This window comes from Lytechinus pictus, chromosome 18 (assembly GCF_037042905.1).
Source record: "Lytechinus pictus isolate F3 Inbred chromosome 18, Lp3.0, whole genome shotgun sequence".
NCBI lineage: Eukaryota > Metazoa > Echinodermata > Echinoidea > Temnopleuroida > Toxopneustidae > Lytechinus > Lytechinus pictus.
This window is the reverse complement of record NC_087262.1, coordinates 16,386,702-16,402,888: the sequence shown is the minus strand read 5'-3', so window position 1 is coordinate 16,402,888 and position 16,187 is coordinate 16,386,702. Positions and strand designations below refer to the sequence as shown.

At 37.1% G+C, this 16,187-nt stretch overlaps 1 protein-coding gene across 2 annotated transcripts; it reads right to left on the bottom strand.

Annotated features, from left to right (window-relative positions):
- Nucleotides 1-3,477: 3,477 nt before the first annotated feature.
- LOC129282202 (low-density lipoprotein receptor-related protein 4-like) lies at nucleotides 3,478-15,901 on the bottom strand. Of its 2 annotated transcripts, none has more exons than XM_054918124.2 (11): nucleotides 15,783-15,901; nucleotides 15,024-15,155; nucleotides 14,096-14,298; nucleotides 12,827-13,014; nucleotides 11,277-11,498; nucleotides 10,184-10,377; nucleotides 8,499-8,847; nucleotides 7,569-7,673; nucleotides 6,412-6,626; nucleotides 4,989-5,168; nucleotides 3,478-3,902 (listed from the first exon to the last, which is right to left on the bottom strand). In XM_054918124.2, the coding sequence occupies exons 1-11, from the start codon at nucleotides 15,877-15,879 to the stop codon at nucleotides 3,730-3,732; spliced, it is 2,058 nt and encodes a 685-aa protein (XP_054774099.2). In that variant the 5' UTR covers nucleotides 15,880-15,901; the 3' UTR covers nucleotides 3,478-3,729. The 2 variants fall into 2 exon arrangements, with proteins under 2 accessions (XP_054774099.2, XP_063969047.1); XM_064112977.1 differs by lacking the exon at nucleotides 15,783-15,901 and adding an exon at nucleotides 15,339-15,440.
- Nucleotides 15,902-16,187: the final 286 nt, after the last annotated feature.

Here is a 16,187-nt window from a genome sequence, read left to right as displayed (position 1 = left end):
GCAAGAAGAAGAGAAGTGAAGGGAGGATCATTGTGGTGTTCTGAATAGGTTTAAATGCATGAGTACCATTCATAAAATTGTCATCTTTTTAATCACTAAAATTGCTAAATTGGCAACATGGTTGAATCCTCATGATCAAAATGGCTGTTTTTACATGCCAATTTGCAAGTATGTAAAGACATTTTCTATCGATCGCAGAATTGGTTCACAGTACATCAAGTGGAAAACTCCAAGAAAGGATTAAGAAAAGTGGACAAAGCTAGAAGTAACATGTATAGGTGAAAATATGGTTAAAATTGTGTTAGCATTGTAGAAAAAAAATGACTGTCCATACCATAATGTAAACCTTAGAACATCATCTGGTTTTCTATCCATTTCTTATTTCTAAAGCATTGAATTTACAAGGAAAAGGTAAACAATGAAATACAAATACTGTTGCCAATTTGAAGAATAAAAAGTGATCAAATAAGCCTACAAATACTACAATGTCATGAATGTGCCAAGACAGGAATTACTGTTGAAGGGTTAATATCCGGTTACCAATTTGAAGAATTTAAAGTGATAAAGCTACAAATACTCCAATGTCATGAATGGACTTATACAGGAGTTACTGATGAAGGGGTGATTATGAGGTTGCCAAATTGAAGAATAAAAAGTGATGAAAATAAAACAATGTCACAATGGGCTAATATGGGAGTTATCGTTGAAGGGGTGAATATCAGTTCACCTTCGTTTGTCCAACTAAGACATTTTTCTTACGGTAGCAAAGTCACTCACAAAAATGAGCCGAGAAGAGAGATTACTTTCCCAAACCACACCCTTCCTCGGCCGTCACAAGCAATCAAAAGAATGTCATTTCACTCCGACTGTCTTGTCTTGTTAGTGGTTAAACTGCACACACTTTCACACATTAAAATCATTGACCTGTTTGATATCAGACCTCTCAAGAGAGAGATTTTTCCCCCTTCATATCCAAGTGTGTAAACCTCATGGTCTAGTGGTTCTGACTCCTGTCCTTCAATCAAGAGGTCACGGGTTCAAATCCTACTCAAGTTATTTATTTCCTTCAGCAAAAAAACATTCATATCATGCTGCGCTCAACACAGGTGAAGAAAATGGGGGCAGGCAAGAAAATAATTCATTGAAATAAAAATTTGCTTAACGGTAGAAACTATTAAATAGTGCATTGAAGTAGAGTGCCTGGGGACACTGATAAAGGAAGTGTTAGGTGCTAAATAAGCAAGAATATTGATCACCATTATGACTATTCTAAAACAAGGAGCACATAGTTTATTTCCAATTCCCCAGGCCATCTGTCTTTTACATGATTTTTTTTCAATCTTTTTCACTTTAAACTTCCCTAGTTAACAAGCCACCATATCGCTTTTGTGATATCAAGTCTCAAAATTACAAGATGGCTTGGTTAGTATGAACAAAGATAATCTAATCTTAATCCTAATCTTACCTGGTATACAAGTCATGTCTCTTCTTACATGATATGCAGTCTCACAATTACAGATTGCTTGGTTAGTTTGAAAGAAGATAATTTCATTTAATCTTAATCTTACCTGGTTCACAAGTCACTCTGTCTCTTCTAAGATGATATCAAGTCTCACAATTACAGGTTGCTTTGCTTGGTATGAACAAAGATAATCTTAATCTTAATCTTACCTGGTTCACAAGTCACTCTGTCTCTTCTAAGATGATATCCAGTCTCACAATTACAGGTTGCTTTGCTTGGTATGAACAAAGATAATCTTAATCTTAATCTTACCTGGTTCACAAGTCACTCTGTCTCTTCTAAGATGATATCAAGTCTCACAATTACAGGTTGTTTTGCTTGGTATGAACAAAGATAATCTTAATCTTAATCTTACCTGGTTCACAAGTCACTCTGTCTCTTCTAAGATGATATCCAGTCTCACAATTACAGGTTGCTTGGTTGGTATGAGCATAGATAATTTCATTTAATCTTTATCTTAATCTTATTCTCACCTGGTTCACAAGTCACTCTGTCTCTCCTAAGATGATATTCAGTCTCACAATTACAGATTGCTTTGCTTGGTATGAACAAAGATAATCTTAATCTTAATCTAACCTGGTTCACAAGTCACTCTGTCTCTTCTAAGATGATATCCAGTCTCGCAATTACAGGTTGCTTGGTTGGTATGAGCATAGATAATTTCATTTAATCTTTATCTTAATCTTATTCTCACCTGGTTCACAAGTCACTCTGTCTCTCCTAAGATGATATCCAGTCTCACAATTACATATTGCTAGGTTAGTATGAACGAAGATAATCTAATCTTAATCCTAATCTTACCTGGTTCAAAAGTCACTCTATCTCTCCTAAGATGATATCCAGTCTCACAATTACATATTGCTTGGTTGGTATAACCAAAAATAACTTCATTTAATCTTTATCTTAATCTTAATCTTATTCTTAATCTTAATCTTACCTGGTTCAACAGTCACTCTGTTTCTTCTAAGATGATATCCAGTCTCACAGTTACAGATTGATTGGTTGGTATGAGCATAGATAATTTCATTTAATCTTAATCCTAATCTCACCTGGTTCACAAGTCATTCTGTCTCTCCTAAGATGATATCCAGTCTCACAATTACATATTGCTTGGTTAGTATGAACGAAGATAATCTAATCTTAATCCTAATCTTACCTGGTTCAAAAGTCACTCTATCTCTCCTAAGATGATATCCAGTCTCACAATTACATATTGCTTGGTTGGTATGAACAAAAATAACTTCATTTAATCTTTATCTTAATCTTAATCTTATTCTTAATCTTAATCTTACCTGGTTCAACAGTCACTCTGTTTCTTCTAAGATGATATCCAGTCTCACAATAACAGATTGCTTGGTTGGTATGAGCATAGATAATTTCATTTAATCTTAGTCTTATTCTCACCTGGTTCACAAGTCACTCTGTCTCTCCTAAGATGATATCCAGTCTCACAATTACAGATTGCTTGGTTAGTATGAACGAAGACAATTTCATTTAATCTTTATCTTAATCTTAATCTTATTCTTAATCTAAATCTTACCTGGTTCAAAAGTCACTCTGTTTCTTCTAAGATGATATCAAGTCTCACAATTACAGATTGCTTGGTTGGTATGAGCATAGATAATTTCATTTAATCTTTATCTTAATCTTAATCTTATTCTTAATCTTAATCTTACCTGGTTCAAAAGTCACTCTGTTTCTTCTAAGATGATATCCAGTCTCACAATTACAGATTGCTTGGTTGGTATGAGCATAGATAATTTCATTTAATCTTAATCCTAATCTTACCTGGTTAAAAAGTCACTCTGTCTCTTCTAAGATGATATCCAGTCTCACAGTTACAGATTGATTGGTTGGTATGAGCGTAGATAATTTCATTTAATCTTAATCCTAATCTCACCTGGTTCACAAGTAAGATGATATCCAGTCTCACAGACTGCTTGGTTGGTATGAGCATAGATAATTTCATTTAATCTTAGTCTTACCTGGTTCAAAAGTCACTCTATCTCTCCTAAGATGATATCCAGTCTCACAATTACATATTGCTTGGTTGGTATGAACAAAAATAACTTCATTTAATATTTATCTTAATCTTAATCTTATTCTTCATCTTAATCTTACCTGGTTCAAAAGTCACTCTGTCTCTTCTTAAATGATATCCAGTCTCAAAATGAAAGATTGCTTGGTTGGTATGAACAAAGATAATTTCATTTAATCTTTATCTTTATTTCAAACTTATTCTTAATCTTACCTGGTTCACAAGTCACTCTGTCTCTTCTAAGATGATATCCAGTCTCACAATTACAGATTGCTTGGTTGGTATGAGCATAGATACAGATCTGTTCGCAACCTCCGTTGAACACTTGGCAAGGGTCAATGTCTGGAAACACATTAAAAAATTAACATAACCCAGACATTTGATTAATTCAAACACTTAGTTAAGTAGTAGGAGAGTTACCACTTTGGATATGTATAACTACTTGTCAGTTGAAATGAAAATGACTATATTGAAGTTAAATTAGATAGAATAATAAAATAATCATATTTATTTTCATTCAACTTTCAAAATTCACAATAGAAGAGTTGACTCTAGCAATTTTTATTTTTTTTAATTATTATTGTTGATTAATTCAGCAAAAAAAATACAAGATAGAAGTAAAAATGAATGACAATGAGATAATGAATTATTGTGCAATCTATCATATTATCTAGCTATTTACTAGATTTGATGTGATAGATGAAGGATATTCTTTCCATAAAAAGAGCCACCATAAGATTAATTGGATAGATGTACTGGTAGAAAATTGGATTAATTGTATCTATAGATGGCGCTGTCCAAGTCCAAACAAGAGGACAGGTGAATCAGAGCTAAACTTGGGGTAGTCAAGGTGGTAACAATTTATTCTTATATCACAACTCTACTTCTAATGGTACGAGGCAAAGATTAACAGGGGCTGGGTTTTTAAATATGACTAGTTCATGTTTCTGGAAAAGTCAAGAGCGAGTGAGACGACCAAGCCAAAAGCTTGATGTACATATTTTTTTGATAAATTAACAATTTGTATTGATCTCAAAAGTAAAACCAACTGGATATGAAGGGAAATTTGAAAAAAAATACAAATAATTATTAATCAAATAAAAGCCTTCTACTGTATTACCACTGTCACCACTAAAGCAATTAGTGGCATAATGGTGTACAGGTATAGATTTTTTTATAAGCTGCGAGTGAGTGAAGCAAGTGAGTAAACAAAATTACCTTTATTAATCGAATTTTGTGATTGATTTCAATGGCATAATATTCAGAAAATATCATATTACATCCTTTTTCATTTCCTCTTCTTTCTTTTCCTCATCTTTCTTGGTCAAAAAAACTCTTGGGGGTGGGGGGGTTAATGTCCCCCAGCCCCCCCCCCCCATCTGTATGCCAGTGACAGCCATAATCATCATCATCATGATCCTTACTAACCTCCTATAACTCTCCTTCCACTGTGTATCAAATGAACATCCACAGGTATGATCCAGTCCCCGCTGAACGAGACCCGCTTCTCTCCACTGTTCCGGTCCAGCGCTAGGACTTCCCGCTGCTCCGAGTCCGTGGACCACATTAGCTCTCCGTACAGGGCTAGACCGAAAGGATGGTGCATTTCTGTGGGATGAATAGGAGCATGTATTGACTTTTCATCTAATTTTTTTTTTTTTTTTTTAGTTCTCCAGTGATTATTATGCTGCAATTTAGATTATGTTTGTTATTTACAAGTTATTCACATCATTACCCACAGGAAAAACATTTCTCAGAGGCAACATTTTCAAATATTTCTCTTCATACATATCTAAATAATAGACAGGAATTCATGTTCACAATCCTAAGCAATGATAGTTTCATCTGTCATATTCAATGTTCATGCAATAGAAATTGGAATTCATTTCCTTCTCAGGAACTCCTTCCTCTTTAACCAAATAGCCCCTGAACCGCCCGTGACCGCCCTTCCTGTTACACACTGAACCGCCCTTAACCGCCCGTACGTTTTATTTGCGCTATAGTATCTCTTGTATATGATTTACCGTGGTAATATTGCGTGTGCATACTGTATAGGTTAGCTGCTACATGTATATAGATCTGCATAGAAAAGTGTATGCTCCTATTGAGTATGATAGAGAAAAACCACTTGACACGCATCGGTGTGTAGCAAGTTCCAGACTGTTGCGCAGTCGATCTCAGCAAAGATGGCTGCGTCCATGTCTCGGAAAACCACTTACTCCGCCGAAGAAGCTCGGGCGTTGCTATACGTTCATCAAATATCACACAGAGTGACATTCAGATGTGAGTTGGAATTAATTTTTGACATATTTTATCCCAGATTTGGCGAAAACTTTAGTATTCTGTCAGTGATACTTTACATTTTTTTGAAGGCGTGGGACTGGGGCAGCTGAAACCTGAACTTTTGCTTTTTTTTCTTCTCGCTCTGCAAACGATTGTCAAAGGTCAATATTCGTACATCTGATTGAACTTTGCCATGTACCATTCTATTCAACAGGTCTTATGCTACAAAATAAATATAACTTGTAATGAACAAAAGTAAATGTATAAAAAACTGTTTCACTTTGTTTGGAACAATGCCTACGAATTACCAGTTTTATTGTTTACTCTAGTGAGAGATTGCCATTATGCATATAATCTCTAGGTGCTATAGGGTTAATATTTCAATTCAAAATTAATCTCAAACCTTTTGCATGGGATGGGGTCTATTACAGCATTATCTGTCAGTCTCCAATGGTTCAAGAAACATTTCTCACTTGGGGAATCAGCTGACAAGTGCTCCATAAGCAGAAGCACTTCTAGACCAAGTTTTAGACCAAGTGGCTATCGACCACCTCAATAATAGTCTTACCCCCTCTGTTGATGACCCTATGATTGGTCCCGTCAAGGTCAGCTTCGTTGATGGTACTAAGACCTGCATCGATCCAAAGAACCTTGTTGTGTGTATAGTCTATGGCCAGTTTGGTGGGTCGCACCGGTGACGCTGCTACCGTGACACGATTACTCCCATCATGCCTTGCAGCTTCGATCTTAGGGGATTCCCCCCATGAACTCCAGTAGATGATGCTACAAAAGAAAAGCGTAGCTACATGTAGCACCATAAGCATAACGTCTCTGGGCTGTTAAAACCTTGTTATCTCAAAACTAAAATATTTTTATGAGAGCTCAGAAAAAGCTTGATTTTAGAGTTATAACATGGGTAGCAACCTTCTTATGCCTTGAAAGAGTTTTTCACCAGTATCAGGAGAATTGTTTTCACACAATATAAGACTGCAATCATTGCCATATTTCTAAAATACAGCTTTTTTTAAGCTGCCCTCAAAATTTTCTAATTTTGAGATACAAGGTGCTTACAGCCCAGCCACATCCTATTATCTACTGCTTGTTTATCCAAATGTATTGCTCTTGTTGCCAGCTATCAACTTTAACAACTCAATTAAAGGCATTGTTCTGATTTCTTCATCACTAGTCATCATTTTCCTCTTTCTTGGTTAGAATCAACAGATTTATTTTTTGTAGATTTTAACCCTAATCAATGCCTTGATCTAAATACTGGTGGTTCATTGTTTCTTTGAATAGATTTTGAAAGAGCTCAAAATATGAAAACTCAAATTTATCAGGCAACGCACCTATTTATTCAATTCAATAGGGACTCATTTGTTTTTTCTTTTAACAATCCACATTATTAGGATTCTTTGATTGTCATTTTTTGTATGATTCTTCTTCCAAGTGCGCTGGGCCATTCTGGAAAACAAGTGGCATGGAGCAGGCCTGGACATTTTAGCCATCACATATATATGGCAAGCCATTCAATCATTCAATTCTTCTCTTGATATCAATTGCCATTTGTTAACACCATAAAATGTTCTCTGGATACCAAAAAAGAGGATTAAATGATTAATGGCTTGCCATGCATATGTTGGCATAAGATGGCTAATATTATATATGTCCAAGTATGACAGCCCCTTTACTACCACAGAACACTTCTACTCTAACTACTATACTCACTTAAGAGCAGGATGAACTGCTATACCATGTGGCTCATCCAATGATGACATAAGTATCGTGTGTCGACTACCAGGGTACAAGCTCTGAGTAGCAATATAGCTTCCTCTGTAAAATGATAAAAATACATGTGATAGTAATGATAACGGTCCACTTTAAAGCAATAAAGATCCCTGTTAACAATAAGCATAATAAAAACCATGCAATAGTTCTTTTTTTAAAGTGTCACTTTATGGCAATATATCTCCCTCTGAAAATGAGAAAATACAAAAGCCGTGTGATAGTAATAATATTCAACTTCAGAGTGACATAGCTCCTTCTGAATCTAATCAAATATTAAACTATGTAATAGTAACAATGTTCCATTTCATATAACAATATATTAGTGCTGTGCATCTTCCTTTGTTTTCTCCATGTGTACACAGTTAAAAAAATTTACTCTTGACAAGTGCACTTGGGCAGATTTGAGCTATCAACAAATGTTGGAAGTCAAACTTGGATTCCAAGACCATAGAGCTACTTGGGATCACACATACTTAAGCAGTGGGGGGGGGGGGTCAAAGAGAGAAACAAGAGATATCACGAACGGGGAAAGGAATGATAAGTCTTATTTTAAAAAGGGACACGGGGAAAGTAATATAAAAGAGGACTTAAAAGTAAAAGATTCAATATGAATAGTACAAGCTCAAATCCTAACTAGCCCCAAAAAATCGAACTCTTTGTTTAATTATTGTGTTTTACATGTTGCCAATCAGTGATTACATTATGAATAATGTTAGGATACAGGGGTACGTTCAACACAATTCAAGAAATCAAATGCAATTTATATCCTATTCTGACTGGTAAAAAATCAGGTTGTGTTTGATTATTGGAGTTGCGTTTGATCGAACAGGTCCCAGAAGACAGAAAGTGAAAATATAATTGTATACTCACACTGAATCAACCCAATACAATCTCCGGTGCATCCAATCGACAGCCATGCCTTCCACCGAGTCCACGCCCCTCGTCGACACCACCTCAAGGCCACGCCCATCAGTCCTGACCCTCTCGATCACACCCCTCCCGTGATCCGCAAAGTACACCATCTTATGTAAGGGGTCAAACTCGATGGTGGAGATGTTGCTGAGTCCGGCTTTGGCGATGGTCATGTGACCGGATCCGTCCGCGTAGATGCGGTGGATGCTGGTGGTGTTGGCGTAGATGAGGTAGGACCGGGAGGGGTCAGGGGTCAGGTCGGGGAGGTCAATCTGACAGTCACTGTGTGTGCTACAGTTGAAAGATCCTGTCAAGAGAAATACACATCATGAATGGGTGAGGGGGAAATATTACTGATTACATTTGTATTGATTGAAGGTCAATATGATAATATACAAATAATGCAAATAATGCACGAAAGCGCGTGCATGTAGGGCCAAATAATGAACGATGTGCGAGAAGAGCCAATGGATATACCGCACCGAGGTCCACAGGACCGAGTACGGTATATCCATTTGGCGAGTCGAGCACAGAGTTCATTATTTAGGTCCTCTATGCATTGTTTGTTTTATACAACCCCCCCCCCATGTTACTGAGTTGCCCCGAATGCTATATTTCATCTAAATTCTAGATAATTCCAGACCTCGCACTATCCTGCACTCTGACGTCAGAGTGCAGGATAGTGCATTTGGTATGACGTCAGAGTGCAGGATATTGCATTTTGGATGCTATAGTGCAGTTCACTAAATATCACGTGATCCGATTTAGACCAATAAGATTACAGAACATTCCTGGGAGCTGTATAATAACAAATAGATGCAAGTGCAATAGATCAAAATATTGCACAAGGAGAACTAGTTATTGATCTGTTCATTCTGCTTCACCTATTTGAAGAGAATGTCTTTCTGCCATCTGTGTTGTAGAACACCTAAGAAGTTTGAGAATTGATGACAATCACGAAAAATAAATAAGTTTTAGCACAGTTATCAATATTTTCAAAATGGGGGGAAAGAACCGGACTGCTTTATCAAAATTGCTAAAAGAGCGCATCCTTTGGGTGCATGATCTGTTTACCTTGCAAGGATAAAGTTCGGTCACAAGATACACATCTAGTATTTGAATGTAAATCTTTAACTGGGACACTAGTAAGCACATAGCATGGAAAACGAGGCAATTTATGGTAATCTTTGCCAAAGCATTAATTCACACTTTGCCACTCTATCCATCCGGATGCCATATGTGTATCCAGTAGGATCCAAAAGCCACTATATTATGCCTAGCATATGAATAAGGAAGCTCTTGCTGGAGTGCTCCCCAGGAAGTAGAGAATGTGCATACAGTGTGTGCAGGCAAACAAAAATCCAAAGACCAGGGAAATTATGTCCCTGTTAAGTGTTCCGATATTTAATCATCGTCATCATAATAATATTCTGCTTTAATATAGTGCTCATCACATCATAACAGCACCTGCATACGCTTTATAGGAGCAAGTATAGTACCCCAATAATCGGATTCTGGCTTGATCACTTTCTTTGTATGCACTGTCTCCACTCCATGGGGAGCATTTCAGCAATGAATATTACCATCATCATCATCACCATTATGAGGTGATTCAGACAGGTTGATCAGAATGTTTGACTTACCAGTGATATCAAACGAGGGTTGAGTAGATGGATGGTTGATGCAGACACCTTTGGGGCTACTTTCTACAAAAATACTCCAATCGACTCTGGACTCTGGACTGTCTCCATACTTAACGATACTGTGGATACTGTTATCCACAGAGTCAGCCCAGTATACCTTCTGCTCAAAGATGGCCAAGCCAAATGCATTTGGGCTGGAAAACATAAAGAAATTAATTTTGAACAGTAATATACTACTATGGGTCAACTTTTACGTCAGGTCATGGTGTCCATCTTGTAATGAGAGTGCCCCCTCCCCCCCCCCCACCTCTCCGGTGTGATATCGATTTTATTTCATTAGCAGTCCTCTTCACAAGTTGAGATGGCGCTATTCCATGTACCTGTAGTAATCAACAAATAGTAGAGGGGAAGTTCACCATGATGATAAAGTTGCTTCAATAAAAGCAGAAAAATGAGAGAAAAATATTGGTGAAGTGTTTATGGAAATGCATCAATGAAAAGAGTTATCATTTCTTTAGGTTTTGAATTTGTGACGTCATATGCAAGCAGCAGCCCACGATAGGGCATATATCAGTCATATATCAGTCATATCAATTCCATAAATTCTTTATGGTTAATGATGAAAGAAGATGTTAATTGCTATCCTCATAGAAGCGGGATATCAAATAACATGTCTAATGCAACAATGAATGCACATGGGGGATCCCTTTGCATGGGACATCACAAAGTCATCACTTTAGAAATCTGTAACTCCTTTATTCTTTGATGGATTTACCAATGTTTGATTTGATTAAATTTATTTATTTCCACATTCCATTAACAAAAGTATATACAAGTGTAATCATTTTTTCTCAGCATAGCATAACAATAAGGAAATGACATAATGAATAACATATGTTTACATACATTTTAACAATCCAATTAAAATATATTTATACCTGATAGATTTCTTTTTTTTTATTATTAGAACAAATAGCAGAAAAAAAATATATACATATATCGACATAATACATTTTGAAATGTGGGAGACCTCTTTTTCTTTTTCTTTTTCTGTTTTTATTAAACCAAGTTCACGTCACGGTGAACAATCTACCTGATTTCTTCCAAGAGTCTATTCCTCTTCTTCCCAATATAGTTGGACGATTCTATCCTCCTCTTTCCAATGTCAAGCCAGTAGACCCTCTTATCGATCACGTCAATGGCAAGATTCCTGATGACCTTGAGATCATTCTTTGAGATTCTCTTGGTGTGTCTGCCATTGGTGGACACTCGCTCCACCTTGTCGGCTTTACCTGATGAACTCCAGAATATATACCTGAGGAGAAAACATCAAATAATTGTCATTCTAAGATCTGTGTTTCATACCGGCTGTTCATAAGATACACACGACTTAACAAACAACTGGTGACTCAAACTTCAGAGCTAAAAACGACCTCTCTCTTATGACATACTTGCCAATCCTGGAAAACCTCCCGGGGGGGGCCACTTCCATTGACGAGTGGATACCATGCGCGACCATGGGGTCTCGAAAAGCACCCTAAACACGTATTTTCCATATTCTGAAAATGCACCCCTTAACAAGTATTGGCGTCTGAAACCCTACCCTTAACAAGTATTGGAAACAAAACGATACTCTTGGCAAGTATTCCCTGAAATGAACCCCTAAACAAGTACAGCGATATTTTATTATTTCACGGGTCCGTCGGTCGTCGGTTTTACCTTTACACAGTACGGCCTCACCGTCCACACCTCGCGCAAATCGGACTCTAAACACGTAGTGTTGGGGCAAAAAGGACATCCTTTATAAAACATTTTAATTTTGTTTTATCATCCCCGCAAATTTGACCCTAAACACGTTGCTTCGCTAGCGAAATAGATACCCTTTTTTCATTATTTTTGTGTTTTTGGCACCCTTATCACGTTACGTACGTAACGTGCCCTATCTTGAAAAAGACATCCTTTTTACGTGTTTTTTTGGTCGCGCATGGTATCCACTCGTCAATGTAAGTGGCCCCCCCGGGGAAAACCTAGGAAATTGGGACAAATTGGAGGGTAAAAGATGAAAGTGCCAAGGGACATTGTAGAGTTTGCTACACATTCATTTGGACAGAATTATACACATAAATAGGGACAGAGGTTGAGGTGGCTCACTCTCCTTCAACAAAAATCAGGACTATCACTATAAAACAGGCGCAGTTGTACAACGCCAACTTATTGAGTTGTACACAAGCAAATGGGAGGGTGAATGTGCAACATTTGTACAGTCGCACACATATCGCCGTCCAAAATGTAACGTTGCTGAGGTGATGTCACAATACAAATCAATTCATTGCACCTTAGTAAATGGATGCAAGTGCAGTACGCGTAGGGTATACTGGCTAAATGAGCAGACATTTTCAAAGGTTAACATAGGAAAAAATGTTATCATTGTTAGTATTTTTACTAAATTACAAGGCAATGTACAACACAAATAGCAAATATTCTCTGTTCTCTATTCAACTTTACTACACTTCGTTGAATAGAGCGTCTTTTTTTCACATCATGCAAAATCTTGTAACATCACACTCGTGCCTATTCACAATTTGTATATTGTCAGGTATAATTGCTATGGATATTTCAGAATTCATTTATTAACAGACTCACCCTTCAAATGGATCCAAAGCAATAGCCCTAGGTCTCCTTTTACCAGTGTTGAAGACTACTTCTCTGTTTGAGCCGTTTAAATCACATCTCTCGATCTGCTTGAGTCTGATGTCTGTCCAATAGATCTTATTATGAACCCAATCTACGGCCAAGCTCTCTGGGCTGTGCAGGTGTCTCGAGACTATATGCTGAGAATAGAAAGGAAGGTGAAGAACAGAGAGGGGGTGATATTATAAGCAGAATTATCATCAATTTAATAATCATCCGAATTATTCCGATCATAGTCATATTCCATCCCCATAATCATCATCAATATTGTCATCAGCATCTTTATCATCATCATCACATCACACTCATCAATTGTCATTGACATAATCGCTATCTCCATCATCATCATCATCATCATCATCATCTTCTTCTTCATCATTATCACCATCACATCTTCATCTCAGTCATTATCATCACCATCATCATCATCACCACCACCATCATCACCATAAACATCATCATCATCACCATCACCCCCACCATCATCACCATCATCACGATAGATATCACCATCATGATCATCATTCTTTAGGGACTGTTTAGCGAATCAATGATGCAACCACAATCAATTCTAAAACATAATCCATCGTCACATGACACAGGGTCCCAAAGTACTCTTCATTAAAATTTCAAAACATGAAAGCAACTTCCACACTACTTTCGGAAGAAACATTAAACTGCAAATATATTATACCCAAGGCTTAATTAATCCAAGGACATCTTTGGCCATGGCATTGTCCTTGGCTGCCCAACTGCTTGGCCTCAATGTCCATTTCATTAGCCATGGATACGACGTGTGCCCTTACTCCCATTTGTACTGTAATATATAACATTCGTCCTATAAAAGTGGTTGCACCCTCAAAATATTGAAACCAAGACCGTGTTGGTGTTTCTGTTTCATAAAGCTATATGCATGGTTTATGAATGAATGGAACATGTTCTAAGACTTAGGTGCCCAAGCTGGCTGCAAAGTAATTTAGCACAGAAAGTATCACCAGTCATGCATAAAGTTGTGTGTAGTCATGCACAACTTACGAACAGCTTTATGAACTGTTCAACTGGGGCCTGTGACACAGAGCTTAACAATCATCGTAGAAATTTTTTTTTTAACGACTGATTGCATTGACTATACAATGTACAATTAATCATGTAAATCAAGCATACAATTAATTGTTAAGCTTTGTCTTACTGGACCTGGGGCACGCTTTAGCATCTCCTTACCTGAATCTCACCTCCATCCAATGATTTCCTTTCAATCTTGTTGGTACTCCTGTCAATCCAGAACACCATTCTCTCTCTATGATGGATGTCCAGGGAGAGGACAGTGTTCACGTCATTTGCGATCCGTCGACCCGGTAACGCATTCTGGATGTCTGCTTCTGAGATGCTGTCTCTGTGACTGTAGATGATTTCTGCTTCAGGTCCTGTAGTAAAAAAAAGAGATGGAATTAGGATATAGGCCTATTGATTAAGTGTTCCTAGTTAGAGATTCAGGGGGTAAAACTTTGAATAAGAAAAGATTCTTGCTCAAGTAGGAGAACGGGCAATGATAACTCCTATTTTTGTACTTTTGGGAAACGGATGGCCATTTAACTTCAAACTACTTCCAAAACTTTTTGAATCAATCAGTTGTCAGTAAGATGTTTTATAGTTATTTTCTTCATAATCATCATCATTCATCATCCTCTTCATGCTGACCAATTAATGTGAGTGTGATCATCAACATTATTACCAAGCATTGTTATCCAAAGCAGTAATCAGAGGTATCATCACCACCATCATCATCATCACTGCTGCACTGCAGCTTCCAAATCAATTGTCAATGACATCAACATTTCCATCACCATCACATTTTCCTCATTTGTCATCATCATCAATCACAATCACCATTACCATATTCATTAAATTATAATATTTGATAATAATAATCATCATCATCATCATTTCAATCATCATTATCACCGGACCATCATCACCATCACAATCATTATCATCATCAGACATCACATCATTGACATCATCATATTCATCATCATCATCAATTCATCTTCATTATCATCAATTCATCATCATCATCAAAGTCAAGACATAATCATCATTACGACACGTCGTTAGCTCGGGGAAAATATTGAAGTATCATTAGACAAACCTCCAGCCGAGCAGGACCATTCATCAGCCCCAATGGCGTACCCTGGTAGGCATGAGCAGTGGTAAGAACCGAGAGTATTGACGCAAAGCTGCCCGCATTGCGATACTCCTCCAACCTTGCATTCGTTGACATCTGCAAAGAAGTTATTGAGAAAATACAACATAATATTCAACACGTGGGACCGAGATGAGCATCAAGTCAACATTCTCACCAACGTAAACTCAACTATTTATTCATTTTCGTATCGTAATTTGGGTGACTGTCACAAAGAAACCCTTTGCGAATTTCCTTAATTAACCGTGACTATAGTCTTACCGTGTCACTAGCAAATATATTATCATCAAAGAAAATAAAAACACTAAAGTTGGAGTTCGGACGCGGACGTCGTCTGCAGCTAAATTTGCTCCAACAGTTATACTGTTTATTAAATATGAGGGCAGCAAACACATAGTTGGACATTGGTTCACCCATGGACTGTACAGTAGTAGTTCCACTTAACTTCAATCATGCCAATTAAACTTCCTGATTATGTGCGTTGATCACACTTTTTGTTTCCATTTATTAAAAATCTTTATATTAAAATATAAAGATGATTTAGAACAAATCATGAAAAAAATCATTAAAAAAAAAGGGTTGACCTATAAAATATAAATTGCAAAATACCATTATAATTACAAAAAATAGACCCCTCTCGATCGATAACAGGCCCAACGATTTCTGTTTTTGAAAATAAAAGACAGCATCTTGAAACTAACTTACCTCTGCACCCAAGTCCTTTTTCTCGTTTGAACCCGGGTGGACACGTGACCTGATAGGCTCCCTTCCCTTTCCCTCTTCCCCTCCCTCGACCAGCCATCGATGGGGTGAATAAAATCTGTAACACTGAAGTTGAAGAAAAAAAAAGGGAAATAAAGATTTCGTCGAAATATACCAAATACGGAAAAATGGTAACGTCTGTGACTTAGCTGTTATATCTTCTATTACCACGTGTATTTTGTTCATATGTGATGTAGGCCTACTATGTCATGTAAATGTACCTAACAGACAGATTTGGAAGTAAATCATTTCAATTTTGGATTTGAAAATTGGTAGGTTTAGCATACCTACAACAATGAAGTTTTTATCATCATCATCGTCGTCGTCGTCATCATCATCATTTCCACC

Bases quoted from the DNA above. Each gene is read 5' to 3' on its own strand.
- LOC129282202 (XM_054918124.2), bottom strand. From the start codon at position 15,879: ATGGCTGGTCGAGGGAGGGGAAGAGGGAAAGGGAAGGGAGCCTATCAG. The intron at 11,499-12,826 runs GTGAGTCTGTTA...TTTTCTCCTCAG, and splicing joins GCTTTGGATCCATTTGAAGG to GTATATATTCTGGAGTTCAT. The intron at 5,169-6,411 runs GTAAGACTATTA...TTCATCCCACAG, and splicing joins TAGGGTCATCAACAGAGGGG to AAATGCACCATCCTTTCGGT.